This window comes from Bubalus bubalis, chromosome 5, assembly GCF_019923935.1.
Source record: "Bubalus bubalis isolate 160015118507 breed Murrah chromosome 5, NDDB_SH_1, whole genome shotgun sequence".
NCBI lineage: Eukaryota > Metazoa > Chordata > Mammalia > Artiodactyla > Bovidae > Bubalus > Bubalus bubalis.
Genome location: NC_059161.1, coordinates 125,805,476 through 125,832,484, shown reverse-complemented (window position 1 = coordinate 125,832,484; position 27,009 = coordinate 125,805,476). Strand labels below are relative to the sequence as shown.

General features: G+C 60.7%; 4 protein-coding genes across 5 annotated transcripts; 1 reads left to right on the top strand and 3 right to left on the bottom strand.

The window, feature by feature from the left end:
- Nucleotides 1-1,028: 1,028 nt before the first annotated feature.
- Nucleotides 1,029-5,967, bottom strand: TMEM151A (transmembrane protein 151A). Its single transcript, XM_025286702.3, has 2 exons — nucleotides 5,719-5,967; nucleotides 1,029-3,473 (listed from the first exon to the last, which is right to left on the bottom strand). Exons 1-2 carry the CDS (start codon nucleotides 5,791-5,793, stop codon nucleotides 2,142-2,144), a joined length of 1,407 nt encoding a protein of 468 aa, XP_025142487.1. The 5' UTR covers nucleotides 5,794-5,967; the 3' UTR covers nucleotides 1,029-2,141.
- Nucleotides 5,968-8,299: 2,332 nt separating this feature from the next.
- Nucleotides 8,300-12,390, top strand: YIF1A (Yip1 interacting factor homolog A, membrane trafficking protein). Of its 2 annotated transcripts, XM_006056419.3 has the most exons (8): nucleotides 8,303-8,516; nucleotides 9,196-9,407; nucleotides 9,568-9,672; nucleotides 9,809-9,887; nucleotides 11,176-11,233; nucleotides 11,402-11,557; nucleotides 12,002-12,095; nucleotides 12,189-12,390. In XM_006056419.3, exons 1-8 carry the CDS (start codon nucleotides 8,486-8,488, stop codon nucleotides 12,333-12,335), a joined length of 882 nt encoding a protein of 293 aa, XP_006056481.1. In that variant the 5' UTR covers nucleotides 8,303-8,485; the 3' UTR covers nucleotides 12,336-12,390. The 2 variants fall into 2 exon arrangements, with proteins under 2 accessions (XP_044799652.1, XP_006056481.1); XM_044943717.1 differs by lacking the exon at nucleotides 11,402-11,557 and having other exon boundaries at nucleotides 8,300-8,516.
- Nucleotides 12,391-13,243: 853 nt separating this feature from the next.
- CNIH2 (cornichon family AMPA receptor auxiliary protein 2) lies at nucleotides 13,244-18,666 on the bottom strand. The gene is made up of 6 exons (XM_025286701.2): nucleotides 18,480-18,666; nucleotides 14,643-14,711; nucleotides 14,160-14,207; nucleotides 13,812-13,924; nucleotides 13,568-13,711; nucleotides 13,244-13,383 (listed from the first exon to the last, which is right to left on the bottom strand). Exons 1-6 carry the CDS (start codon nucleotides 18,558-18,560, stop codon nucleotides 13,356-13,358), a joined length of 483 nt encoding a protein of 160 aa, XP_025142486.1. The 5' UTR covers nucleotides 18,561-18,666; the 3' UTR covers nucleotides 13,244-13,355.
- An 898-nt stretch (nucleotides 18,667-19,564) lies between these two features.
- Nucleotides 19,565-26,931, bottom strand: RAB1B (RAB1B, member RAS oncogene family). The gene is made up of 6 exons (XM_006056421.3): nucleotides 26,795-26,931; nucleotides 24,981-25,053; nucleotides 24,597-24,692; nucleotides 24,390-24,485; nucleotides 21,214-21,345; nucleotides 19,565-21,004 (listed from the first exon to the last, which is right to left on the bottom strand). Exons 1-6 carry the CDS (start codon nucleotides 26,806-26,808, stop codon nucleotides 20,810-20,812), a joined length of 606 nt encoding a protein of 201 aa, XP_006056483.1. The 5' UTR covers nucleotides 26,809-26,931; the 3' UTR covers nucleotides 19,565-20,809.
- Between the last annotated feature and the right edge of the window lie 78 nt (nucleotides 26,932-27,009).

Below are 27,009 nucleotides of genomic sequence, written 5' to 3'. Positions count from 1 at the left end.
AGGAGACATGGGTTTGATCCCTGGGTGGGGAAGATTCCCCTGGAGGAGGAAATGGAAACCCACTCCAGTATTCTTGCCTGGGAAATCCTGTGGACAGAAGAGCCTGGTGGGCTATAGTCCAAGGGGTTGCCAAAGAGTCAGACGTGACTGACTGAACGTGCACACACACCCTTTATCCAGGTGGATGCAGCTCCCAGGGCTTGAGGAGTGGTGCACAGGTAGGATTCCAAGCACACATGCCCCTTGCCCAGCAAACATCCTGCATAGCTGTACAGGGAGATGTCACTTTAAGGACCTCCCTAGGGAGGGAGGGAGGTCCTTCCTTTACCTGCTCTGTCCTCCGACCCCATGCCCTGATCCAGGGCTGGCTGGTTCCAGCTTTGCGTCCTCTGACCTGCTCAGTGCCCATTCCCCCAGACCCATGACACCAACAGCCGTTAGGAGAACTGAGTTTGTGCCACAGGCCATACCTCCCTCTTCCCGCTCTGGAGACCAGTCACCCCTCCCTTGGGCTTCCCAGGTGGAACTAGTGGCAAAGAAGCTGCCTGCCAATGCAGGAGACATAAGAGATGCCGATTCAATCCCTGAGTCGGGAAGATCCCCTGGAGGAGGGTATGGCAACCCACTGCAGTATTCTTGCCTGGAGAATCCCATGGACAGAGGAACCTGGTGGGCTATAGTCCATGGGGTCACAAAGAGTCAGACACCACTGAGCAACTAAGCACAGCACCCCTCCCTTAGTCTTCAGCACACCCAGCAGCAGAACGGACACCCCTGCTGGGCTGGAAGAGGGGCCACTTGGATAGTCCCTTGGAAATGACCCAGATGCCAGTAGATTGGAGTCAGCTACTCAGACCAACTCAAACCTGAATCTCAGAGGCCCCAGCCCGGGTGGGGAGCTCACCCTCTCCTGGGGGTGTTGCAGCCACCACCACCCCTGGCACACCACCACCCCCAGACCCTGCCAGGCCCACATGTTTGTCGTGGTGGCCTCGAACCCACCACCCAGAAATGCACGAGAGAAGACCTTCCATTTCATACTTTTTATTTTATCTGCATCTTCTCTGCCTTCTCCCTCCCCCACCGGCTCCTGAGAGGGGGTGGAAGCCCCAGTTGGAAGGGAAGGGACTACTCTTGCCTCCCTGGGGGAGGGATGGTGTCCCCTGGGCCAGGCCCCAGTGATGGAGGAAGCAGGGGCCTCCCTGGCAGAGCAAGGGCATCGTCCAAGAGGCTGTGGCTGGGGCTGAGGCCCCTCGGATGCCCTGCAGCCCCGAGCCCCATGGGTCATCAGGAAGGTGAAGAGCAGAGAAGTCAGGGGGCGATGAGAGGTGTGTGCGTGGTTGAGAGGTGGACACGGACGTCAGGGGCCAGGAGCAGAGACTAGGGAAGGTGGACTCGAGGTGGGGCCCTGAGAAGGAACCCTGGGTTATAGGGGCGACTGGGTGCGGGGGAAGGGTGCGCCAGGGAAAACGGGGGTGGGTGAGTGGGACAGGGTTGTGCTCCAAGAACCAGGCTCCCGGTAGAGGGGCCACGCTGCAGGGTCTGATCAGGGGCTGGCCCTGAGCAGAGGCCTGGCAGGGGAAAGGACGGGGACCCTGGGAGGGGAGTGGTGCCGAGGCCGTGGTGCTGCCATAGCCAACTCTCCAGGTTCGTGGATGCCAGCCCAGCTGGGCGTGGCCCCAAACCACCAATTTGTGCTTCTGGGTTGCTTGAGGGCCCCTAACGTGGCCTCCACCGAGCTGCAAAGGGTTCACAGGCAGCCAGCCCTCTGCGGCAGGCATCTGCTGTCCCCAGGACTCCTTCCCCAGCCCAGGTTTTCTGGAAACTTCCTTTCCTGCCCAGCCTGGGAGGCCCCCTGAGCTAGATCACCTGCCATCGCGGGGGGTGGGACATGGTGGTGGTGCTGGCGGTGGAGGGGAGCCATGCTGGGACGGTTCCTAGATTCAACTGCGGGGGTGTCCCTTCGCCCCCCAGATGACCAGGGGTCACTGTGCGGTTAGTCTGTCTAAGGGCTCCACCCCCACCCCCACCCCTCGTGTGCTGGTCTGTTTTCCCTCCTGTTTTGGACAGCAATCACTCAGACATGGAAGCCCCTGGGGTGGGATGGTGGGGAGAGGGCCAGTCTGGGGGCCACGTGGGTCTCAGAGAGCACCCTGGCCGTCCCCCTGGCAGCCGCTGTCACCGTGGACGATGAGCACCGGGAAGTAAAGGGCGTCCTCATAGCACGGTGGGCTTTCCAGGGGCTCTGTGTCCTCCCCGCGGCGCCCCAGCGGCCCCCCACTCAGGCTTCGGAAGACCCCCGGCGTGGCCCGACCCCCGGCTCCCAGCGAGAGGCGGCTGCGGCTGAAAGGCAGGCGGGGCCCGCTGGGCCGGGCGGGCGGCAGCGAGTTGCTGCTGACGGAGCGGCGGCAGCGCTGGCAGCCCCGGAGGTAGGCGCCCGAGCCGGCGCCCATGACCACGGCCTCCGAGTAGCTGGGCACGAGCTGCCGGTTGGAGCAGATGTGCCATTCGAGCTCGGTGAAGTCCACCGTGGCCACTCGGGAGAGCGGGGGCCCGCTGGGCACGGCGCCGGGCGGAGGCGAGCTGGCGCCGAAGAGCTTCTCCACCTGGTAGTGGACGTGGGCCGTGCCATAGGCCGCCACCACGCGCAGCGGCCAGGACAGCGTGGCCGCCGACACCAGCCAGAAGACCCAGGCACGCGCGTACCAGGGCGGGCTGCGCGGGTCGGCAAACACCATGAGGGACTCTCGGAAGTCCACGTCCTTCAGGTGCATGCCCTCGCGGGCCTCCAGGTAGTCGTCCAGGCCCTCGTTGGCGCTGAAGAAGCGGGCCCGCTGGGTGAGGTACGAGGCCTCGGCCTCGGCGCTGCCGAAGCTGAAGCACTTGGTGAAGCGCAGCCGCGTGGCCGCGTGGTCGGCCAGGCCCACGAGCTCCTTGGAGACGTCGCGGACGCCGTGCGCCGAGTAGTCGAACTCACCGCGCGCCGTGCGGCTGTCGGCCCGCTCGTGGTAGACCTGCGTAGTGGTGTAGGCGTCGCCGTTGCGGTAGCGGGTGATCTGGCGGGTGCGCCGCACGTAGTGGTAGCTGGTGGCCTTCCACCAGACGCAGGGCGGAGCCTGCTGCAGCCGGCGGATCAGGGCGAGCACCGTGCTGGCGTCGGTGCGCGGCGCCTGGCAGGACCGCACGTGACAGTGCCAGCACTCGGCCAGGTAGAGGAGGTAGAGGAGGGAGACAAAAGCCAGGGGGATGTACAGGTAGCCGTCGGAGCAGGGGCTGGCCGGGTAGGTGGGCGGCGGCCCCCCGCCTCCGCGGGCCAGGGCGGCCTCCGGCCCCAGAACCAGCCGGGGCACCGTGGCCAGACGGCACCAGGCCACCACGGCGCCGCAGGCGTGGATGAGCAGGGTGAGCAGCAGGCACTTCCAGTGCGACTCGCGGCACAGAGAGCTTCCCAGGGACTGCTTCAGGGGCCGCTGCTGCAGAAGGGGCAGAGAGAGGGGAGGCCCGGGTCAGCCCCGTGAAGGGGGTGGGGCTTGCTCCCCACTTTTCAGAGGCGGAAACTGAGACTCTGGGGGATGGAGGAGCGAGCTCCTGGCCTCACCCCTCTAGTCAACTCACAGCAGAGCCGCAGGGCTCCAACTATGTGCCCTGAGCCTGGCCTCCACTGTGCCCTGTCACCTCCCAGTCCGGAGCATGTAGGAGAAAACAGATTCATCTCTGCCACAAAAGGGAAGGGTACCCCAGACCCCCAACGACTGGCTGTTGAGAAAACTGCCTTCTGGTCTTGACTTTGCTCCTGATTTGCTGTGATTGCAGCCATATCCCTGCCCTCTCTGGGCACTGATTCCTGGACCTGGGAGTGTGGGAAGCCAGGGTGGCAGGGGGTCCTAGGGGTGAAGAGCCTAGGGGTGGCCTTAGGTGCCCGGGATTGGGTGCTGGCTCCACCACTGACTGTATGACTTGGCTAGTCCCCTCATCCTCTTTGGACCTCAGTTTCCTCATCTGTAAACTGGGGTTGTTTACAGTCAACTGGAGTTGTGACGAGTCAAGGAGATCCTATGTGTGAAGATCTTAGCATAGGGTCTGGCCAATGGAATAAATATTATTCCCATTACCCTGCAATCCCTCTGGTCCATTGGTCTAACTAGGGATGGCAGGAGACTTGGGAGAGGCTTTTAAGTAAATGAGAAAGAGGAAGAGAGAGAGGTGTGAGTCTGGAGGGAGGGGAGCAGATGGCAGGCAGTCCTCCACTCCCCATCTGCGCTGAGGGAGGAGGCGGGACACAGCTTCGGGGCAGCAGGGACCACTCCCTGGCCCAGGGACTCGGGCACATCCCCCCTGGCAGAGCTTCCAGCCTGGCCCCCACTTTATCCCCAGATGCCCAGGGAGAGAAAAGAGGGAGGAGAGAAGGGGTGAAAAGGGGAAGAAGGAAGAGACGGTCTGGAGGAAACAGCATAGGTGGGGTTAAGGGGCCACCGTGTCTGCCACAGTCCCACCAGGCCCTGAGAGACCCAAGAGGAGAGGAACTGTCCCCAGCCCACCACAGGTGCCACCCCCCCCCCCCGACCCGCAGGGGCAGTCAGGTGCACATACCCTCATCCACCTCCAGGATTCACCCCACCCCACCCCAAGTTCATCGAAGAATCCACCCACCAGGAATGTGATCACTGCCTGTTTATCTGACACACACCAGCCCCTCACCAGTGCCCAGGGTACAACCCCCTTCCCCACAGTGACATGGTGCCAAGGTGCGTGTGCATTTGCCTCCCCCACCTCCCCGGGCCCACCCACCACAGGACACACAGAGGCACATACATGTTACACACTCACTGAAACCCAGGGACACACCTTACCTATCACAGTGCACATCCCCCATCCCTACCCCTACTGCAACCTGACACCCACACCCTACAGACCCACCCACAACACGGCTGCGCTCACACGCACTCACTCATTAGCACTTCACCCCAGCCACGGGGCCCCCAGTCCCTCACCTGACTGTAGGGCACATATGTCCCATTCAAGGTATGGGGAGCACCCACTGACATCCACACACCCACAAGCATCCTACATTCACCCAAACACACACATAGATCCACTCACTGCCTATCACCCGGACACCCCACACTGGGCCCCACACCCCTGCAGATCCTCCTTAGGACTGAGGAGGGGCCATTCTGAGGGTCCCAACCAGCAGGATGGGCCCTGGGTTCTAACCTCTGGGAGAGGGAGAAGGGGTACCCAGAGGCCACCTCCCTTCCTCTCCCCTCTTCCCTCTGCTTCCTGCCACCACCACCACCACCCGCCCCCCCACCTAGTCCCTGCTACTGCTGCTGCATTGCAGGCTCCGCCCGGGCACCTCATGAACGGCTGGGCCGGGCCAGGGGCCTGACCCGGGGGCTCTGGGGAAGAAGGGCAGCGCTGCAGAATGGGGACGCGCAGGGGCCCCGTGCTGACGTCACAGGAGGGCGAGGCTGGATGAGGGGGCGTCGGGGGTGGGAGTTGTTCCCCATATCCCTTCCCAGCCGCCCCACCCCGACCCCCACGCGGGCCCCTAGGCCCCGAGACCCCTCGCAGGATACAGGTTACCCCAATGACGTCATTGACCATAGGGGCTCCGGACTTCCCTCCGCAGCCCCCGCTTTGGGGGTCGCCCCAGTTCTTGTCGCCCTCTCCCCTCTGCAGCCCCAGCTCCGGCCCCCCATCACCCGGAGCCGGTACCTCCTCCCGCAGCGGCTCGCCGTCCGGAATGATCTCGGGCACGTCCCCGCTGTCGCCACCGCCGTCCTCGGGCATGGTGTCCTGGCTGCTTGGGCGGCCCCCGCCCGGGCCCGGGGCATGATAGGAGGGAGCGCGGAGGGCTGCGGCGTGGCCCCGGAGGGCGTCCGCTCGGCTCAGCGGCCGCGGAGGGAGTGCGCGGAGCTCGAGCGCGGCGGCGGCGGCAGTGGCGGCGGCGTTGGCGGCCGCGGTGCCCGGCGCCCCGCCCTCCGCTGACCCCGCCCCCACGGCACCCGCGGCGCCGCCGGCAGCGCCTGGCACCGCGGGCACTGCCCCCGCCTCCAAGAAGCCCAGGCTGGGCGGACGGACGCCTGGGTTCCCCTCCTGCCGCGCTCGCACTTGCGACCTTGGACGAGTCCTTGCTTTCTGGAGCCTTAGTTATCCCCGCTGTAAATAGAATGTCGAGGGTGGGTAGGTGGGTGCCCGCGAGGTCCTATCTCTGAGGAGTAGGCCCAGGTCTAAGCCCACCCAGATCCCATCTCTGAAGCCTCGTTTGTGGCGGTAGTACAAGGGACAGTTACAGACCTGAATGCTGTGGTGAGCCTCATTAGCTGGACAGAGGCCCTGGGCTCTACTTGAAGTAGGCAAGCAGGAGGCCAGGACACCCTAGGCTTTGTGACATTGAGTTGGCACCCTCCACCCCAACCTCAGTTTTCCCACCTGTGAAATGGGCACAGGAATGTGTTGGAATCAAGGTACATTCATCATGTGGAACAGGGGCATGGGATTTGCCCTGCAGGAGAGGACCCCCCCCCCCCCAGGTACTGGTGGCCCTAGTGCCGCTCCCTGACCCTCAGGGGCCTCCGATCTTCACATCTGACCCTGAGTCAGAGCCTAGGCCCCAAGGTAGACAGTCAGTGGGTAGGACATAGGGAGCTGCAATGCTGGGTGGATTTTGTTTTGTGATTTTTTTTTTTCCAAACAGTAACTCAAAGATCATTCTGTTCAACACCCCTACACATTTAAAGATGAAGTTAGTAACTGAAGTGGTAGAGAGGAAAGGACTGAATCAGAATTTCATCCATTTATTTTTTTATTTATTGGGTGCACATGTTTATCAGTGTCTTCTATATGCAAGTACTGTGAAGTATTCATAAGCATTGTGAAGACAAGTGTAGAAGTGGAGAATGACACAGGTCCTATTCTCATGGAATTTACATCCAGGGCAAACTACTGCAGCCAGAGGGAGCCTGGAGCCTGGCCTCCAGCATCCATTCCAAGCCAGGTCAGGACTCTTCACTTTGTCTCTGTGAGAGGCACACGTTGAACTGATTCTTAAAGGATAATTAGGTTTGGGGCAGGTGGGTGTGAAGGGTAAGGACACCCCAGGTGGAGGGGACTTCTGGGCAAAGGCACTGTGATTGGACCACGTGGATTGAGTTTGGAGAGCAGGAAGGCCACCTGGTGTAACTGGACACTGGGCAGCTAACTAGAGGCAGGTCAAAGAGGCCCTGATCTTGCTTTGGAGAAGTAGTGGCTGGAAGTCTGTGAGAAGGGAGACCCCTGAAGGCTGTCTTCATGAAAGGTGGGAATGAGAGAAAGGAGTCCCTGAGGTCACGAGTGAAGCTTGGGGGTCTCACTTCGAGATGACTGCAGGGGTGAGAATGACTCAGGAGTTTCAACTGCAGCTTCTGGAGACGAACCAGCACACCTCCACTGACATCTTCTGGACCACGGGAGAGTCGATGGGACGAGCCTAGTGTAGGATCCTATTCCAACTATTACCACCCAATTTCTGAGACTTCAGACCCGGACCTCGGTTTTCAATAGGTGCAAAGGGGGTGTGTGTGTATGTGTGCTTCTGTGGAGAACCCAGGCCGGTGTAATCGGTGTCTGTGTCTGTGTGGTGTGTGTTTCTATCCCGTGTGTGTATATGTGCATGTGTGTGTGTAGAACCCGGGCCCTCCAAGCACCAGGCCCCTGGGGTCTGCAGGATGGCAGCAGTGGCGGTAGGGAATTTCAGCACCAGACGACGGACAGCACCAGCGCGGAAAGGACGGGTGGGAGGCGGGAGGAGGAGTCAGAATCCCGGAGCTCGCTAGGCCCTGAGGTCACTGCTCAGCCCCAGTTCCTACCAACAGCGCCTCCCCGTGCACCCCTCACCTCCGCCTCTCCCGGACTCGGAGCCAGTACTGGGAGTAGAATGGAGGACGCGGAAGGAAAGCTAACACTGAGAAGGAGAAGCAAAAGCCCGAGGGACAGGGCTTGATCACAGTTCCACCGTCCCAGTCCCTCTTGGAGTACGTCTCGCGAGTGAAACTTCCTTCCCGGACTCCAGCCTCCGCCTGCTGTAGTCGTGGCAGGCCGAGCGTCAACTGCCCCACTGCGCAGGCGCGGGAATAATTATAACTCTAGCTCATCTATTGGCTGCTCCGCCGAGAACTAACAAACCCACTATCCAATCCGAGAGAGGCTCTACTAGCTCCGCCTATCCCTCCTCCCGGAAGTTGATTTCTGCCGAATCCGCTTCGGCGAGGGCGCGCCAGCAGCCAATTGGGAGAGGGGAGGGGCGAGCCAGCGCTGTGGAGGAGCCAATGGCAGGCGGCAGAGGATGACGCCGCCGACATGGCTGCTGTCGTCGGACAGTTCGGGGACGTGTCGGGCTTCTCGGTAACCTCGATCGGTGCCCAGGGAACGGAGCAGCTGCCTCGCTAGTATTCGTACCACGAGGCGACTCAGCGGGCCCTCGGAGAGAGCGAGCATCGGGGCCATGGCTTATCACTCGGGCTACGGAGCCCACGGTGCGTGGGGCGCGGGGCGGGCGGGGCGCGGGCCGACCCGCCCGAGGACGGTCGGCGGCGCGGCCCGCTCACCCTGAGGGAGAGGGGCAGCCGTGACTGCTGCCCAGGGCGGCGGATGTCATTCGGATTCCTGCCCCGTGAGGCTCGGCCACGCGTCCCGGACTTCACCCTCTCTGCCCAAACCCGAGATCAGATCGGGCGATGATAGCACTGCTAGGATCTCCCGTGCCCGACTCGGGCGTGAATGGGGTCTGCCTCCCAAACTTCCCTTCCCGGCCATGACCCTGGTAGGGTTCCTCACCAGTGCCTAGGGCCTCCCCGTTACCCAGCCGTCGCCTTTCCCATCCTTGTTCAATGCGGGGATGTGCTACCAGTTGTCTTCACCTAGCAAATTCAGTCTCCAAGATTCAGTTCAGAGATCAGTTCCCTTGAGGAGGCCCCCAGGAACCTTCAGGCGGGCAACTTCCAGGGGCGGCCTCAGTTCTTTCTTTACCCACATTTAGCACCTCCGGAAAAGAATCCCTCCTCGTAGTTCTTTCTGGATTAGTTACTCCTCATCCAGCTAGTGTCCCTCACTGATTGCTTGGTGCTCCCAAGACCCATACAGGGCTGTCCAGCCTGGGGAAGGAGCGGTGGTTTGGGCTTATGTTTGGTGTTCCTGTCACCTGCACACCCACAGGCTCCAAGCACAGGGCCCGGGCAGCTCCGGATCCCCCTCCCCTCTTCGATGACACAAGCGGTGGTTACTCCAGCCAGCCAGGGGGCTACCCAGCCCCAGGAGCAGACGTGGCCTTCAATGTCAACCACTTGCTTGGGGACCCTATGGCCAACATGGCTATGGCCTATGGCAGCTCCATCGCATCCCATGGGAAGGACATGATGAACAAGGAGGTGTGGCCCACCCCCAGGGCAAGGGTGGCAGGATTTCTGGCCAGGGCTGGGGCATCACGGGATCCCACCTAGTCTGCACAGTGGCCCTCAGGGAAGAGCAGACAGAGCACCCTGAGGTTCTGGGTGCAGCTCGTCCACAGCCTCCTCTCTCCCCTCTTAGCTGCACCGTTTTGTGTCTGTGAACAAACTCAAGTATTTTTTCGCTGTGGACACAGCCTACGTGGCCAAGAAGCTAGGGCTGCTGGTCTTCCCCTACACACACCAGGTGAGCTGCCTAACAGAGGAGCTGGTGGGCCCCCTTGCCTCCTGCCTCCTGCCCCAGAGCCTGGCCCCCAGATCTCAGCCCCCTCCTTTGCTCTCTTGTCTGCTTCTCCTCACCTGGCCGCTGCTGCCACCTCCAGAACTGGGAAGTGCAGTACAGTCGTGATGTGCCTCTGCCCCCACGGCAAGACCTCAACGCCCCCGATCTCTATATCCCCAGTGAGTCTTTGATCTGGGCTGCAGGATGTGGGGCCAGGTGGGGGGGGGAGTGGGCGGGAACTTGTGCCTTGAGGCACCAATGAGGAGAGACAGGCTCATGTGTTGGTTCAGCATCTGCTCTTGGTGATCTTGTGTGTGGCTTTTGTGGTGTCCCTAGACACCAGATAGACAGAATGGGGTGACCAGCCGCTTCCTGGGTGCGCTCCCCGGATACTCCCCTTTGCAACCTCCCTGCCACCTGACCTGGACCATGTCCCTCCCCAGCCTGGAGCCCAAGGTTTAGACCTGGCTCTGCAACTTCCAGCTATGGGACCTCAGGGGGCTCCTTTCATGCTCCTGAAGAAGCTGGAATAAAAACAGTTCCTACCACAGAGAACTGTGGTGGGCATTCAATGAGGGGATGTGTGTGCTCAGCCAGCACTTGGCACATAGGAAGCAGGCAGTAAATATAAGCTGTTATCACTGTGCTACTTGTCCTCCAAGGCCTGCTCCAGCATCCCCTCCTCTGAGGATGTGGGTACTCCCTCTGGGTTCCCACAACCACCTGTCTGCATGGCATGGGTCCGGCCGCACACACTGCGCTGTGGCTGGCAGACTCCGCCTCTGACTCCTCTCTGTCCCAGGCCCTGCACAAGGCACGGCCCCTGGTGGACATGCTGGAGGAGGGGATTATGCCCGGGTCGACTCCCAGAAGGGCAGCCAGACAGCCCAGGTGCCCTGGGACAGCCACAGTTCCTCTTCCCCACTTCATTCCATTTCCCTCTCAGAGGCACTGCCATTCCCGTTTTACACACTGAAGCCAAGGCTTGGAGAGGTTTGAGCATCTTTGAGGACACACAGCTCACAGGTGGTAGAACTAGTTTCTTGACTCCAGACACTATGCCCTCTTGTGGGTACATCAGTTTTAGCGCTATCAGGGAGCAGAAGACAGGACTGATGAGTTGAAATTGCTGTGAAAAGGCAGCTGCCATCTGAGCTTTTGTGAAAAGAGCAGAGGTGACTTTGGCACGCGAGGTAGTTTCTGAGACACAGCAGGAAGCTTTGGTGAGTTTCCTAGTATAGGAGAGGGCTTGGTGGTCCTGAGAGAAGGACATTTACACAACAGGAGGGCTCAGCAGGAAAAGGCCTCCCAAGCAGGGCACTGGGGGTCTGAGGGTAGAGGTGAAGCATGTGGGGTTATTCAGTGAAGGAAGTATGGGGGTGTCAGTGGCTCTGAATACCTAGGGATGGGGTGTGGGGGCTCTGATTGAGGAAACCAGGCTGTTGGCATCTCTCTGGCTCTTGACAGCAATGGCCTTCATCACCTACGTGCTGCTGGCTGGGATGGCACTGGGCATTCAGAAAAGGTCAGTGCCAACCCGTCCCGATTCCCACCACTTCCCTACTCCTGACTCCTCTCCCACCTCCCTGGGGGATCTGTGCCAACTCCCAAGTCCGTCCATGCCCCTAGTCTCACCCCTGCCTCAGGACGGCTGGTTTGGGACTCCCTTCACCCCGCCCCCACACGGCCACAGGTTCTCCCCGGAGGTGCTGGGCCTGTGTGCAAGCACAGCGCTGGTGTGGGTTGTGATGGAAGTGCTGGCCCTGCTCCTGGGCATCTACCTGGCCACCGTGCGCAGCGACCTGAGTACCTTCCACCTGCTGGCCTACAGCGGCTACAAATATGTGGGGTGAGCACCTGTGGGCCGAGCGGGAGGCCGCCTGCTGCCCGGGGTTCCTGGCCTGCCCAGTGGTAGCCTCGAACTGTGACTCTGGACCCCCTCTGCCCACCCAGCTCTTCTTTATTAGAGGGAGTGCCTGTTCTCAGCAGCCTCCTCAGGAGCTGGTAGTGTTGCTCAGGAGGTCAGGAATGTGCTAGAGTCACCCGGGACCTCAGGGGAGAAGGGTGAGCTGGGGTGGTGAAGGGGGTCTTGGATCTAGGTCCAAGGACCAAGTCCTGGCCTTCCCAATTCATTCTGAGTCTAGGTCCCTGGCAGGAGGTGGGGTGCAGATTGAGGGTAAAGGGCCCCAGTGATGGTAGCTGGGGTCTGGGCTGGGCTCTGGGGCAGTCTCAGGCCTGGACCCTCGGGGGTCTCCAGTCTTTTCTTCCTCCCTCCTGCCCCCGCCCCCTGTAGGATGATCCTCAGTGTCCTCACGGGCCTGCTCTTCGGCAGCGATGGCTACTACGTGGCGCTGGCCTGGACTTCGTCCGCACTCATGTACTTCATTGTGAGTCCGGGGCTGGCTCCTCTTTGCCTGGGGTCGGAGCTGCGGACAGGCCTCCTCCTCCCGGCCCAGCTTCAGCTCTCTCCTTTCTTCCAGGTGCGCTCTTTGCGAACAGCAGCCCTGGGACCCGACAGCATGGGGGGCCCGGCCCCCCGACAACGTCTCCAGCTCTACCTGACACTGGGAGCTGCAGCCTTTCAGCCCCTTATCATATACTGGCTGACTTTCCATCTGGTCCGGTGACCCCCATCCCTGCTGGCACTGATTTTTCCATACATTGAAGATTCGATTTCCTTGATTCTGTTTGACCCTTGTTTCTGGGGCTTGTGGAGGTGATTTGCTAACACTTCCCGGTCTTTGCATTGGCCAGGGGACAGGGATCACCACTTTTCTCCAAGGAAGGGGATCCAGGGAGGTCTTCCTGGAGTTGGTGGCCTTGATACTGCCTTGGAAGGCAGATGGAAGTGTTTCAACAGACATAGTTGTTTATATGTGGCTGGGAAAGTGAAGTGGAAGCAGGCAGCTGCTAAGGAGACCTCGAAAGCCTCCAATCCATCTGAGGCGGTCCTAGAGGGGTCTGTAGGCTAGTGGGGTGCTTCCCCCTGTTTCCCCCCATCTCTTCTCTAAGCCTTTTAGGAGCAGAACGGGGCCCATGTGTTTGCAGTAGTTTATTCATATTTTGTCACAAATGGCCGGGGAGGGGGTGCCATACTCCTCCAGGCAACATAGAAAATAGGTCCAAGAGACTGGGTAGGCTGGGGTTGGGGCAAGTGGGGACAGGAAGGGGTCTGGAGAGACAGCCTGGGGGAGGGGAGAGGGCAGACTAGGGGTGGGACTGCCCCCCTGCTGAGCCTGCTCATTCCCGGTGTGGGTACCCCCCCACCTGCAGGGGGAGCCTCAAGGTGGGGGATGGAGGGGGCGGCCCAGAACTTCCAGGGTCAAGCCCTGCCCCTTGGCAGGGCCTAAATTCCCCCTGAAGCGGACAAGGCCGAAGGTCCCACCCCTTCCAGGACTGACTGCCATGCCCACAGGCTGGCAGAGGAGCTCCTGCCCCTGTTGAGAGATCTGCCCAGCCCTAGTCCAAGGGGAGGGGGCTCTGAAGGCGGGAAGTCCCCGCAGCAGCAGTTTGGGGGGTGGAGAGGAGGCTGGGGGCACCAGTGCCCCCTCCCTCCCCAGGGCTGAGGCCTCTGCGGCCCAGGGGCAGGGCTGGGGGTGCACAGGCGTCCGGTCCGTTCTGGGCTCACTCCCTGGCCGGCTTCCCCCTTAGAAACTCACCAACGTATAAACCATACTGTGGGAAGACACGGCAGTGAGCCAAGTCACAAGCGCACCCGGCTACTGGCCACCCACCCTGTTGCACCCCAGTTATCAAGGGCAAAGGGCAGGAACTTGGGGCCCAACCGTCCCTGGGATTGAAGGGATGGTGCCTGGCACATCCCTTCCCTGACTTCTGACTGCAGCGGGCAGGGCCTCACCTGTACAGGTAATAGAAGAAGGAGAGCAGGTAGAAGGCAAGTTTGCACCAGGACTCCTTCTGGCAGTAGTTGAGAATGTCAGCATTCATGATGGAGACAGCATCATACATGACCTCAGAACCATCTGCAGGGCGGTGGAAGTACCTGGGGGGAGAGAGGGGTCTGAGTGCCCACCGTTAAGGCTCCCACCCACATCCTGCCGGCTCCCCCATCTCACCCTCCCAAAGGCGGCGGCTGCCCTCACCTCCAGAGGTGGTAGAAGAGGAGGGGGATGTTGAGGCCCAGGGTCACCCACTCAGCTGCACACAGAAACATCAGACAGAAGAGGCCGTGGATGGAGTATTCTGGGACCACCAGCTGGGGAGTGAAGGTGAGAGGTCAGCGGCCAGGTGCTAGGACAGATCCAAGCTTCAAGGGCCCTTGGGAAGTGCCCACCCACCATGACCTCTGGGATTAAAAGGGCTTCTAGCCTCCCACTCCCTCCCACGTGGCAGAGCAGATCAAACAGACCACAGAGGAGGAAAGCCCGGCTCTGGGTCACAGTGGGGCTGCGCTGGACTAGGAGCCTTCCGCCCCTAGCCCTGACACTGACCTTCCTCAGTAGGCAGCAAATGCGTTCGATATTTTTTAAACGCTCGCGCTGTCGGGGAGGAAAAGACAGCAACGGTGAACGTGAAGGAGCGGGCACTGGATGGCGCCCCGCCGCACTCCCACGCCCCCCACTCCCTGCACGTGGCCACCAGGGGGCGCCAGAGCAGGCTCTGCGGCGTTTTCGGCGGCGCGGCAGGGAAGCAGCCGCGCGGTCCCCATAGCGACCGTCACCATGGAGGGATCTTCACCCGCGTCTCCAAGGCAACGGCCCAGAGCCCGGCAACGGCTGCCCCGCCAGGAGGAACCCGAGCCCTGAGCCCGCGCCAGGTGTTTGCTGGGGGCGGGGACAGACAAGAGGAAGGGGCACGGCCACCGCCCCCCACACACACACCCCCGTCTTCCCGTCTCCCCGCCGCCCTCCACCCGCGACATATGGAAAGACAGACGGACGGACACACCTCGGCGCAGCACATGTATCACTTACTGCCCGCGCTGGGTTGCCCTGGTCGATGGGGTTCTTGAAGTCAGTCCGCAGCTCGTCAAAGGCTATGATCTGGGGGAGGGGCGTGTGCCCGTCAGGGTTGGGGCAACAGCTTATGGCCCTCCCACCCATTTGTCTCTGGTGTGAGATTCACACATGGATGGGGATCGACCCAGATGAAGCTTGCTGCAAAGGTAGAGAAACTGAGGCCCAGAGAAGGGTGGGGCCTGGCCCAAGGTCACACAACAGTTTGGGATGGAATTCTAGTGTGCTGATGCCCACTTCAGAACATGTCTACTACACCTCCATCCAAAACATCCCAAGAGATAGTGTCTTGTCTGCAGGCCCTGTGCTGAACACTGGGCCCCAGAAGCCTGGGACACAGTCCCTGTCTGGGAGGAACCCCAGGCTTAGAAGGACAACTGTGAACCGCATTCCAGGGTGATCAGGGCCGCGGAGTACAGAACCTGGGGTAGGTGCCTGATCCAGCATGGGGTGGGGATGGGGAGTTCAGGCTGGACTCGGAGCAGGTGTTTGGTGAACAAATGGGGGGAAGAGCAGTGGGAACAGCAGGTACAGTGGCAGAGGGTTGGAAGAACAAGGAACATTCAGGAAGCTGTAGGTTCTATGCGGCTAGAGTGAAAGTGTAAGGTGAGTGGGAATGGTGAACAATGGGCTGGAGTGGTCAGCAGCGTCAGACGTGGGGGCCTTGTAAAGCAGGGCCAGATATTTGGACCTGAACACAAACGTACAAGGGAGCCATTGAGGGGTAGAAAGCAGCAGAGCGAGGGCTGTCAGGTAGATGTTCTAGGGTTGAACGAGCAGGAAGTACATATTGGCTAACAGTCCCTGCCAAGACATACACGATGCTTCCTTTATGCCAACAGGCTTTATGTTTAATGCTTGCAACAGCTTGATGATGTAGGAGCTGTATTATCACTTTCATTTTGCAGATGAGGAAACTGAGATATATTAAATGACTTGTCCAAGGCCACATAGCTAGTTAGTGGCAAGCCAGGATTCTAAACCACTTGGATTCCAGAGTTAAAATTGTAAACACTTTACTACACTCAAGCCAGACCAGTCAGGGGACTTTTGGATGTTTGGGGTGCAGACTGGGTGCTGGGGGCGGGTAGGCGAGGCATGGCGATCTGAGTGAAGAGAGGGCAGTGGGGATGCAGAGGTGTGGATGGGCTCCAGAGCTATTTAGAAGCCAGACTCTGGAGGGCTTGAATGACAGTGAAGTAGAGGCAAAGGGGCCCAAGGAGACTTTGGATGTTGGGGCATCTGGTGGTGGGCACTGTCTTCATTGGGATGGGAACTCTTGAGGGAGCAGGTGTTTCAGAGGATGACGAGATGGACCTGAGGGGAGCTGGCCTGGGAGGAAGGCTGGCAGAGGAGCCTTCTGGGGTCCCCTCCCCTCAGCACCAGCCCCAGGATGAGGCAGCGGGCCCAACACCCCCAAGCATCCCAGACCCCATAAGGCTCGAAGTGAGAGAACACGGGCTTCCTGGAGGGAGCTGGGGCCATCTGGAACTGCTCCCCCAATTCCCCCCCAACTCTGGGCAGCCGCTTGCCTGTTAGGCACAGCAATGGGGTCCAGCAGGGAGCGGAAGGGTGCCGTCTGTCTGCCCCAGAGCTGGCACCACCAGCAGGCGGCGGGTGTCGCGCCTCCCACCCCCCAGGCTGCCTGGCGCTGACTCAGCCCCCTGGAACAAACAACCCCCAATGGTGACAGCAGACACGCGTCACTCACCACCAGGGTTGCCTAGCGACCAGTGGGGCCTGGGCTCAGGGTCTGTGGTGGGATCTGGGGTCCTGCCCTGGAAGGTTCTAGCTCTTACCAATTTGGATTGAGAACCACACCTCTTCTCCCCACCCGCACACCCCTTGGCAAGCCTTGCCCTGGACTTACATACACTTGGCCTCATGTACAACAAGCCTACTTTACCAATGAGGAAATGGACGCAGGACAAGAGACTTGCTATGATTGCCCAGCTAAACAGCTGAGCGAACACAATGCCTGACATGTAATATGTACTCAATAAATATTTTCTGAGAATGCCTGGGCCCTTTTTTCCAGCCTGGGAGCCCCACAGGGGCAAAGCCTGAGTCTTATTCATCCTAGTCTTCCCCAGAACTGCCCAGAGCCTGGTTCTCAGGAGCGTGGACACAGGCGTGCTGAATGGAGGACTACTCTGAGGACCCCCGGAGCACAGGGACCCCCACAGAGGCTGTGGGAGGCCTCTGGGTGGGGAAAGGCCCAGAAAGGGGCTTTTTGAATTCCAGGAGCCTTTCTTCCAGGAGCTGGTTCGCTCTGTGTGCCCAGACTGTGACTCTCAATTCCTTCCAGTCCTCAGGACTCCAGCCACCACCCCGCAGGATAGTCCAAGGCCCTGGCATGAGACAGAAGGCTCAGGGAGATCAAGAAGGACCCAGGGGAGATGCAGAAAGAGAAAGACAAACAGAGAAGCGGGCAGAGGAAAGAAAAAGCAACCGAGAGGCCCACAGAAAGAGGCAAAGTCAGGGGAGAGAGGCCGCAGAGTGGGTGTGTGTCTGAAGGTGCCTATGGGGCTCACTCCTCACACAGGAGGGGCGCAGTCAGAGTCCATGGAATCCTGGTGTAAAAGAGACAGGTGGCAGGGGGCAGCAGGGGATGATGAGGGAGAGACGGGTCAAGAGCCAGGGAGGATCATGAAGCAGGCAGGCAGCAGGTCCCAGGAAAAGAAGGGAGTGATGAAGTGGGGAGACCCAGAGAGAAGCTGGTAAGGCACTGGGAAGGAAGAGGATGGAAGGGGGACTAGAGAGAGGGCTGGCAGGGCACAAAGCGATGACCAGGGAGGTGTGCGCTGGACGTACAGGCAGAGGATGCGGAGCAGAGCGAGCCAGGGCCAAGATGCACAGGCCGTGTGGAGGGGATGGGGTGGTGGCCCAAACCTCAGGGGACAGAGAAGAAAGGGCAGTAAAGAGGCAGGGCAGGGGTCCCAAAAAAGAAGCTGGAGGCTGACTGACAGTTCTGCAGTGATGGAAGGGAGACAGGCAGGGGAGAAGGCCCCAGAGATTGGGGGAGAGGGACCCTCTCTCAGGGAAGGCAATCAGCATAAGGGATGAGAAACGGACATTTCGAAGAACCAGGTGTGAGGCAAGGCCGGAGTGAGAGACAGACCCAGAGAGACAGGAGACAAAGGGGAAAGTGGGGGCAGGAAGAGGAGGAAAGCTGGAAGTGCGGAGAAAACCTAGTGGGGGGAAGCCCAGACAGGAGAGGGCAGGGAAACCCAAGGTGAGCTGGTTAGATCTCTGGGGTTGCTTACAGCCAATCGATGCAGGGTCTCGGGTGGGGGTGGGGGCTTGGGGTGGGACGGGAAAGGGTTAATGGGCTCTGCGATCTGTGGGTCCTGTAAACAGATGCAGTTGCCATAGCAACCAGCTCCATCACTCTGGCTGGAAAAACCCACAAAGGGGGTGGGGAGATCAGACAGACAAACTGCCCGTTGGACAACGGGGGCGACTAAATGGTGGAGGGGGGGGCGGGAAACAGGAGGAAGCAAAGTAGCAAGAATCCCAGAATTTCGCTTCACACCCCAAGGCTGCATGGGGCAGGGGAGGGGGGTCAGGGACCCACTGACATACCCACAGACAGGCGGGGGCGGCGGAGAAAGTGGGGCCCCCGGAAAGGAAGCTGATGATGGGGGGTGTTCATGGGGTGAACAGCAGCCGACTGATGGGCGATAGCGGAGAGAAGGCTCCAAGTTTCTCCGGGCCCTGAGACCATCCATCCGTCCCCCTCCCATTCCCTGCGCCCCTGCCCCCACCCCGCCCCCAGCCCCAGCCCGGCCTTACGTGCCAGATGACAAAGAAGATGAGGGAGGCGCACAGCACCAGGGTGAGCATGTAGCAGAACGCGGCGAAGGTGAACGCCATGGCCCCCGCGCCTGGCGGCGGCCCGGGGGGCGCCAGCGCGGGGCCCGGGCGCAAGGGGACGCCCCCCCGGCCGGCGCTTAGGGCCGGCCGGGCATGGCCCGCAGGGCTCGGGCGCGGGCTCGGGGGGCGCGGGCAGCGCGGCCTGGTTTGGGGCCGCGGGGCCGTGGGGCGCGCGGGGCGCGGGCCGGTGGGCTCGGGGGGCGCGTCCGCTGCCGGCTGCCCGGGCCCGGATCGCTCATCCTGCGATCCCTCGCCCGCGGCTCCCTCGCTCGCCAGCCCGCGAAGCCGGCGGGGCGGAGCCGGGGGCGGGGCCGCCGTGCGAGCAGCCTCGGGCGGGCGGGGCCGGGTCTCCGTGCGCCCCTCCGCCAGCCCGGCCTGGGCGCCACCCCCGCCCCAACCTCAGGGACACGTAAGCATGGACGCACATGCCCGGCATACCCCCCCTCTCCCAGCAACCACACAACGAACCCACCGCAGCCACACTCGGTCCGCTCAGACGGGCACACACACTGTTCTCACACACCGCCAGGAAGCTGGGCTGAGGTCTGAAGTGCAAAGCACTTGTCAACGTCCGTCCACCGTCCGTGCGAGGGGCAGACGCACCTGGCTTGAACCCAGAGCAAGCCAGGAGGCTTCAGGGGACGCAGGCGGCTTCAGGGGACGCAGGCCGGGAACAACGGGCCGATCCCGCAGGCCCGCCGCCCGCTCCAGCTGCGGCCCAACTCCCCATCCCGAGCCGCCTGTGTGGGTGTCGGCGGCGGCTCCCCAGGTGCTCACTGATGGCCGCTGCCTCCCTCCCTGCCGGAACCGTGCTGGGCCCGTGGGGACAGACCACAGCAGCACAAGCAGGCAGCTCTCCTAGCTCCAGGAACTGGGTCAAGGACTTCAACAGCAACCCTAGGACACACAGCCTGAGCCAGGACCCCCTGTAAAGCCCAGGGCTCCAGTTCCATCCCTCCACCCCAGGGCGGCCCCCACCACAGACCACACTCACAGACCACAACTTCCTTGCAAAAACCCTCAGCTCACCCGAGGGCCAATGGAAATTTATTTATTTTTTGTCCTTTCGTCTTTCCCCAAGTGGCTTTTCCTTGCAAAATGCCTGACATGACAACCAGAGGGGGAACCTGGGAGTGGGGGGGGCACCCCAAGGGGCAGCCCAGGGACTTAAATACAAGCTGGAGGGCAGGGCACAGGTGGGACAGGCGAGAGACAGCACAAGGGACATGGCTTCTCAGGTAGAGACCAAAGGTTTGTCTTTCTGCAGAAGCAGCTGTGTCAGAGGGCGGAGGAATCCTGGGCGAGAGGGAAGAAGTGGAGAGGCCCCCCAACCCTGGGTGGCACCCACATTCCCAGAGAAGTAGCGACAGGGGGTGAGGATCCGCCCTCACAGGCTCCAAGGGACGGACGGGGGGCGAACAAGCCAGACGTGCTGCCTTGGGGAAGGAGGCGGTGCTGGCAGAGAGAGGGTTAAGGCTCGTGCCCAGCCTCTGGCTCGGTGGGCCTTCCGCCTCCGCCTGCCTTGGGGACAAAGGGGCACGGTGGGCAGGCAGCACACGGGCCTGGCTCTGGCAGGGCAGGGGGTGGCAGGAGCAGGCTCCCTCTGGGCTCAAGACACAGGCCCAGCGCAGCTGCCCGCCCACCTGCCCCAGATGTGCTCATACCCCACCGCAGGTGGACGGCTGGAGCGCTGAGTGCGGGAGGGGCGGGGGCTGGGGAGAGTAGGCGGCTGGGCCCCTGTGGTCCCCACGCCCGTCCTGAGGTCCAGCCCAGGGCCCTGGATCCCAGGGCCCTGGATCCCCTGGTCCTATTCCTGGCCCCAGATGCTGACTGCAGCCAGGGGCAGTAGAGGCCAGGGAGGCCCTCAGCTCTTGGGGAAGTAGGGTGGGTACAGGGGGAGCAGGAAGAAGAGTCAGGAGAAAGACCCACTGCAGCATACTTGGGGGGCAGGGAGACAGACAGACAGAGGAGCCCTCATCCCAAAGGTGTGTGGTGGGGTATCTTTTAAAGTCCCCTAGAGGCAGCAGCACAGCAAGCCCGCACCCCCACCCCAGCCACAGGTCCTGGGTGTCCTCCCTGGGGGGCCCGGGGCTCAGGGCAGCAGGCAGATGGGCCAGAGGGAGATTGGGAGCCCAGGACACCCCCAAAGCCACAGATTCAAATGCCCCGGAGAGGGAGGCCCCTCCTGCCCCCTCCAGGGGCATCATCTGGAGAAGGTGCCCCCTCCTGTCCCACCCCATGAACCCCTCCTAGCAACAGCCACCACCAGCCTGCTTCACCGGGGTGCTGTCGATCTTGAGGTTGGGCCGCTCGCCCCCCGAGGCTGCCCCGGGCCCCATCCGCTTTTTGATCTCGGCAGCCATGGTCATGAACGCCTGCTCGACGTTGGTAGCGTTCTTGGCACTCGTCTCCAGGAAGGGGATGCCCAGAGAGTCTGCAAACTCCTGACGTGGGGAGAGAAGAGGAGAGGAGGTGAGTGGTGGCAGGCCCCGGTCCCCTCACCATGGTGCGCCCAGCAGCCTGGCCCGGCCTGCTCACCTTGGCGGTGGTGTGCCCAGTGGCCTGGCCCAGCCCCCTCACCTTGCTGTGCCCAGTGGCCTGGCCCAGCCCCCTCACCTTGCTGTGCCCAGCGGCCTGGCCCTAGCCCGCTCACCTTGGCAGTGGTGTTGTCCACCACCTTCTTGGTGGTGAGGTCACTCTTGTTGCCCACCAGCAGCTTATTGACATTCTCGCTGGCGTAGCGGTCAATCTCCTGGAGCCACTGCTTCACGTTGGCGTAGGATTCCTAGAGGAACCAGATCAAAAGGTATTTTGATCCCAACTGCTACCCCTACCCCTGGCCTGGAGAACAGGGGCCTTGAGGGGAAGGTGGGTGTCCTGAGCTCCTGAGAGGCAGGCGTGCTGGGCTCAGGAAGCCAGAGGAAGCCCCATGAGGCTTAGCTCTCCTGCCTGCCCAACTCTGAGACCCCAAAAGCCAGGGCCAGAGCGGCCCAGCTTCTCCCAACAGCCCCAACACCTAAACGGCTTAGGCCGAGGGCCAGCCGGCTCCTACTGCAGCTGCTCGTGTCTCCCTAAGACACGGAAAAGGCCTAACCACACGTGGGGAGCACATGGCATCAGAAGAGAGGCGGGCCAGAGGCTAACAGGTGAGCAAGAGTCACACAGTGGCCTTAAAATCCCATTCAGGCTGCAAACCTGGGAGCCCAGCGGCAGGTGGAGGACCCTCCCAGAGGAGGCCCTGGCCTAAGAGGGAGACAGGGATCCTGGGAGCAGGGCCTAACGTGCGTCCTACTTCTGGCACCAACAGCCTCCTCACTCAGCCCGGCTCTCCCGGCAGCCTGCCATGCCCCACCCCCCACTCCTGGCACGCCGACAAAGGACAGAACTTTTAGGAATAGGCTTGAGCTAGAGCCGCTTTCCCTTCTTAGGAGCCAGAGGTCTGATGATACCACACTGGGTTCAGACATACACCTCCTGCCACATCCCAGGCTGGGCCCTGGGTTCAAATAATGGAACCATGCCTGGGCCCAGCCCTAAAGCACTCAGGGGACAGTGGGGGACCAGACTAGGACACACGCAAGGGCAAGACAGGGTGGCCAGCACTGTAGGGAGAGAGGGCAGGAGCTGGTGGGACTCCAGGACTATCTCAGCTCGGGGAGGTTACAGCTGACTTGTGCCTGCAGGGGTGAACTACCCCCGTATGGGTGCTGGTGGGGGGACGGGGGGGAGGCAACACGGGAGGGGTGTGGCATCTTTGGGGGAAGGGGAAAGCTGAAAATTGCTGGGACTCAGGCCCTGGGCAGGGAAGCAGAGGAAGAGGAGGCAGGCCCGAGCGGGGAGGGTCCTGGCCTGGCTGAATCGTGGACAACCAGGAGCCAGTGGAGGTTCCTTAGCAGGAGCACACCGGGCTCTGGGAAGACAGTCCTGGAAGGAGTGCAGAGGCCAGATCAGACTGGCAAGAAGACGGAGACCCACTGGGGGATGGCTGGAATGAGCCAGGCAATGAGGCAGGCGAGAGCACAGGATTTAGTGAGGCGATCGTGGGCTCAGCCCCACCTCTGCCATTTACCGTATGACCCTAGATATGTCACCTGATCTCTCTGAACCTCCGTTTCCTCACTTCAATAAAACAGTACCTCCCGGTGGGGCTGTTGTGAGCATGAGATAATGGATGCAGGCCTGTCTCATAACAAGCGCTTAATTAGCAGGAGCTGCTATTATCCTCATCGCTGCTGTTATTATGAGGGGACAAATCTGAGAGACGATGGGGGAGAACAGAGGGGCCCGGTGACTGCTGGCATGGGGGAGGGAAGAGTTTTCTGGTTAGGCCAACAGGGACGCTGTTATAAAGATGAGGACGCAGGAGCCGGTTCAGGAAGAGAGTGAGACCAGCACAGGATACGATAGGTTTTGCAGACCATCCAGAGCTCTGTGGGGGGTCTAGAGGCAGGCTAGGGGCAGGCAAGGATGTGCTGGTAAGCAAAGAACCCTGGCTTCACAAACACTGGCTTTGCCTTCCCTGTCTGTGAAACCACGGGCAAGTAACTCAGCGTATCTCCAAGCCTGTTTCCTCATCTGGAAAACAGGGACCCCACCATTTAGTTCACTGGGTAAAACTGAAGGTGAGAATTAACAGACAGTGCCAGCACAGCGTAGGACCGAGGAGGAGGTCCACAGTGAGGGCGTTTCGTTGCAGAAAACACAAAACAAAAGCCAAACCACAAGGCAGTCAGCATTGTGCAGGGGGGTCAGGAGGCTGGGGGCCGTAGGGAAGCACAAAATCTGGGGTGTGGGGGAGCAGTACTGGACGGATCGGTAAAGTCACTGAAAAGAGAATCTAGGGCGGCAAGAGGTGGGAGAGCTGGAGACAGTCATTTTTTCAAGGAGAGGGAAGAGAACACAGTTAAAAGCCACGAGAGGTCAATCGTGGCAAAAACTGAAATGAGGTCACAGCATTTGGCAGTTAGAGGTCCATCGTGACCTCCGCCTGAGTGGAGCACAGTTCACCCACAGCCTGTTGGCCAGGAGGCAGCATGAGTCCCTGGTGAGCTGCAGTCCAGCTGCCCCTTGGAGCAGGGACTCCTCCTGGCCTGGGGTTGATGTAAGCGTCTCCATGTCCCCAGGGCCTGACCCCCGTTAAGCAACAAAGTTTAAAAACAACAAAGCTGGTAGAATCAGTAGGCATGGGCTTTCAGGCTCTGCCACTTGAGCAGCTACAGGGCCTAAGAAAGTCTTACCACCCCGACCCATTTCTTCATCTGTGAAATGGGAATATAATGCAGACCTCTTTGGAATGATATGAGCATCAAAGGGCTGTGACAGAACCTGTGAACTCTAAGGCATGGCAGGGCTGTTTCTCACTGTTAACATCACCACTGCTGCTACTGACATGTGACTCAAGTTGCCACAGCAGACTCTGGGCTCCCAGAACTCTGCTCGCGCGGGGCCCAGAGCGCGCAGCTCCTTTACTTCCTTGTGGAAGCCCCTCCCACTGCTTCGCCACAGGGTCTTTGCCCAGGAGGCCATTTGCCCAGCACAGCAACCAATCAGCTGACTAACCCACCAAACAGAGGTGCCCGGAAGGTCTAGAATAAGGTTTGACAGGGAGGTGAGGCCTGGTTCTGCCAGGCCCTGCAGCAGGGCCTGCCTGGGGAGGATCCATCTCTGCAGTTATTTGCCTCCTTGTGAAATAAGTCCAGGAACACTCTCCTTTCCGGGCAGCATGAGGAAGAGAGGACGGGAACAGTAAAAAGAAGCAAAAGCCAAAGACCCGAGGTTGAGGAGGCAAAGGGGGGACAGTGAGCCCCTGTGGCCCACAGACAGGACTACCTGGTCTGTGACGTCGTATACCACGATGATGCCGTGAGCCCCCCGGTAGTAGCTGGAAGTGATGGTCCGGAACCGTTCCTGACCAGCTGTGTCCCACTACAAGACAGTCGGAGAGGGGGCAGGTCAGCCCTGGGCTCCGTGCCTAAAGCCCCTCCCCTCTGAAGGCAGATGCCTCTGCACCGGGGCTCTGGGAGCAGCCACACTCACGATCTGAAGTTTGATGGTTTTGCCGTCCAGCTCAATGGTTCGGATCTTGAAGTCCACCCCGATGGTGCTGATGTAGCTCTCTGTATATGTGTCATCCTGGAAGACCGGGGGCCAGGGAGATGGCCTGAGCCGACAGGTCTGAGGCCCATCTGGAAAACCTCCCTCTGGCTCCCTGCCCCACCTGAGTGCCTCACTGCTGAGCCCCAGTTCTCACACCCCAATCTGCCAGCCCTATGCCCTTGCTCAGTCAGATATGTTGCGGGCAGGTCCTGCCACTTCATCCCTGGTCTCCTGAGTCTTGCAACCACTCTTCTCTGTTGCCCCACCTCCCTCAGGCCACCAGCCAGGACCCTAGATAGATGGTATGGGAAGCTTCTTACTCACAGCAAACCGTAGGAGCAGGCATGACTTGCCCACGCCCGAGTCACCAATCAAAAGCAGCTTAAACAGGTAGTCACTGGAGAAAAAGGATGGGAAGGTGTGAAGGAAGGCAGGGAGCCCGCCTGCCATCACCCTGGAGTCACAACTAGAGCATTCTCCCACACCTCGCAGTGTGCTTCGGATCAGGGTAGTGAGGCCCTCACAAGACCCTCCTGCAAGTCCCGGGCTGGGGAGGGCTGACCACACCCCATAACACAGCTGGCCCAAAGGGAAGCATCTGAATTTCCACTTTACAGAGAAGAAAACAGAGGCACAGAAAGGAACGTGACTTGCCAAGGATCACAATCAGTCAGGTGACAGAGTTGGGTATCCCAGCCTGGTTCCTGAGAGACTCCATGGTTTCGAGTCCAGTAGGGAAACCCTACTGCATTGCCCTGGGCCTGTACCTGACTGGGCGGGAGAGGCCCTAGAAGTGGAGGCCAGGGCCCAGCCTAGAACTTATGAACTGAATTTCTATGTAAAGAGCCTGGTGTGAAGCCTCTAAGAAGAGAGGATCAGCAAGTGGCAATGAGGGTTAGGTAGGTCCATGAATGGACATGAATCTGAGCAAACTCCTGGAGACAGTTAAGGACAGGGAAGCCTGGTGTGCTGCAGTCCATGGGGTCACAAAGAACTGGACATGACTCCGTAACTGAACAACAACAAAACGTATCAAGTTTACACTGGTGCCTGGCCCTGTGCTAAGTACTTCAAACTCATCTCATTTACACTTTACAACAGTCCGCTGAAGTGAGTGCTTTTATTTCCAACTAATGAGGAAACCACATGCCAGAGAACGGAAGCAACTTGCCCTAACTCACACAGCTGTTAACTTGAATACTGGAAACCAGGTTCAGACTGCAAAGTCTCGTTGAAACCCTTCTCTGTTTCCCCTTATGATCCAGCTCAGAGCTTCACCCTTCCCCAAGGAAATGTGAAGTCTGGATCTGGAGAACAAAAAGGAAGTAGCAGAAGAGGAAGAAGATAATCGACACTTGGTGAAAGCTGTCAGTGAGAAGTCGAGGCAGAAACGCGGGCCACCTACCCGTAGGGGAAGTGACCAAGAAGTGAGGAGAGTTTGAGGAACAAAAAGAATCCCACTGGAAGGGTGGAAGCAAATGCCACATTCGTGTAAACTTCATCCGCAGGGTGACGGCGACGGGAAGGGGTGTGACAGTGGCGCCGGGGCTTGCGCAAAGGTGAGGGGAGGGCGGGAGGGGACCGGCCGCCGGGGGCGACCCGGCACGTTGATCCAGCAGCCCGGAGGGGAGAGCCTGCGTGCGAGTTACCCAGAGGGCCAGCTTCCAGGAACCGGATTCCGGGAGGACCGGAGAGCAGAAAGTACCGCCCGACCTAAACGGCCCAAGTCTGGACCGAGACCAGAAACGCTGGTGACTGGCTCCACTATCAGGACTGCCGTCAGCTCCCCGATCGCCACTCTAAGGCAGCAGGTGGGGAAACTGAGGCCTGGAAAGAGCGGGGCTGCAGGGTCACCTGACCTACAAGGCCTGGTGGTGCCGGTGCCTCGGGCTCCAAGTGTGCCCCTCGGGGTCGCAGTCTCCAGGCCCGTGTGCGAGAACTCGGGGTGTCGAGTCAGGGTCCTGGGGCCCCCGGGGGAGGGGCAGGACCCGGATGTGAGGGGGGGAGGTCAGCGGAAGAGGGGACCCGGATGTGGGGGCGCCGCGCAGCCCTGACCCGGGCCGGACAACCCCGGCAAGCGTACAGTCCCGTACGCGGGATCGAGGCTGCGCCGCACGGCGCGGGCGGGGCGCACTCACTATTCGGGGTTCATGGCGGCGGCGGCGGCCCGCTCGGTCGCTCCCAGTCAGCTCTGCTCCGCCTCCCGTTCCAAGATGGTGGCCGCTCCGCCCCAGAGACCCCGCCCGCGACGCGCAGGCGCAAACGTTCCCGACTGGGGCCTCGACGCATTGCTTCTCGGAACTTGTAGTCCCCGTACGTTGTCCCGCTCACTCCCGCCGCGCAGGCGTAGACC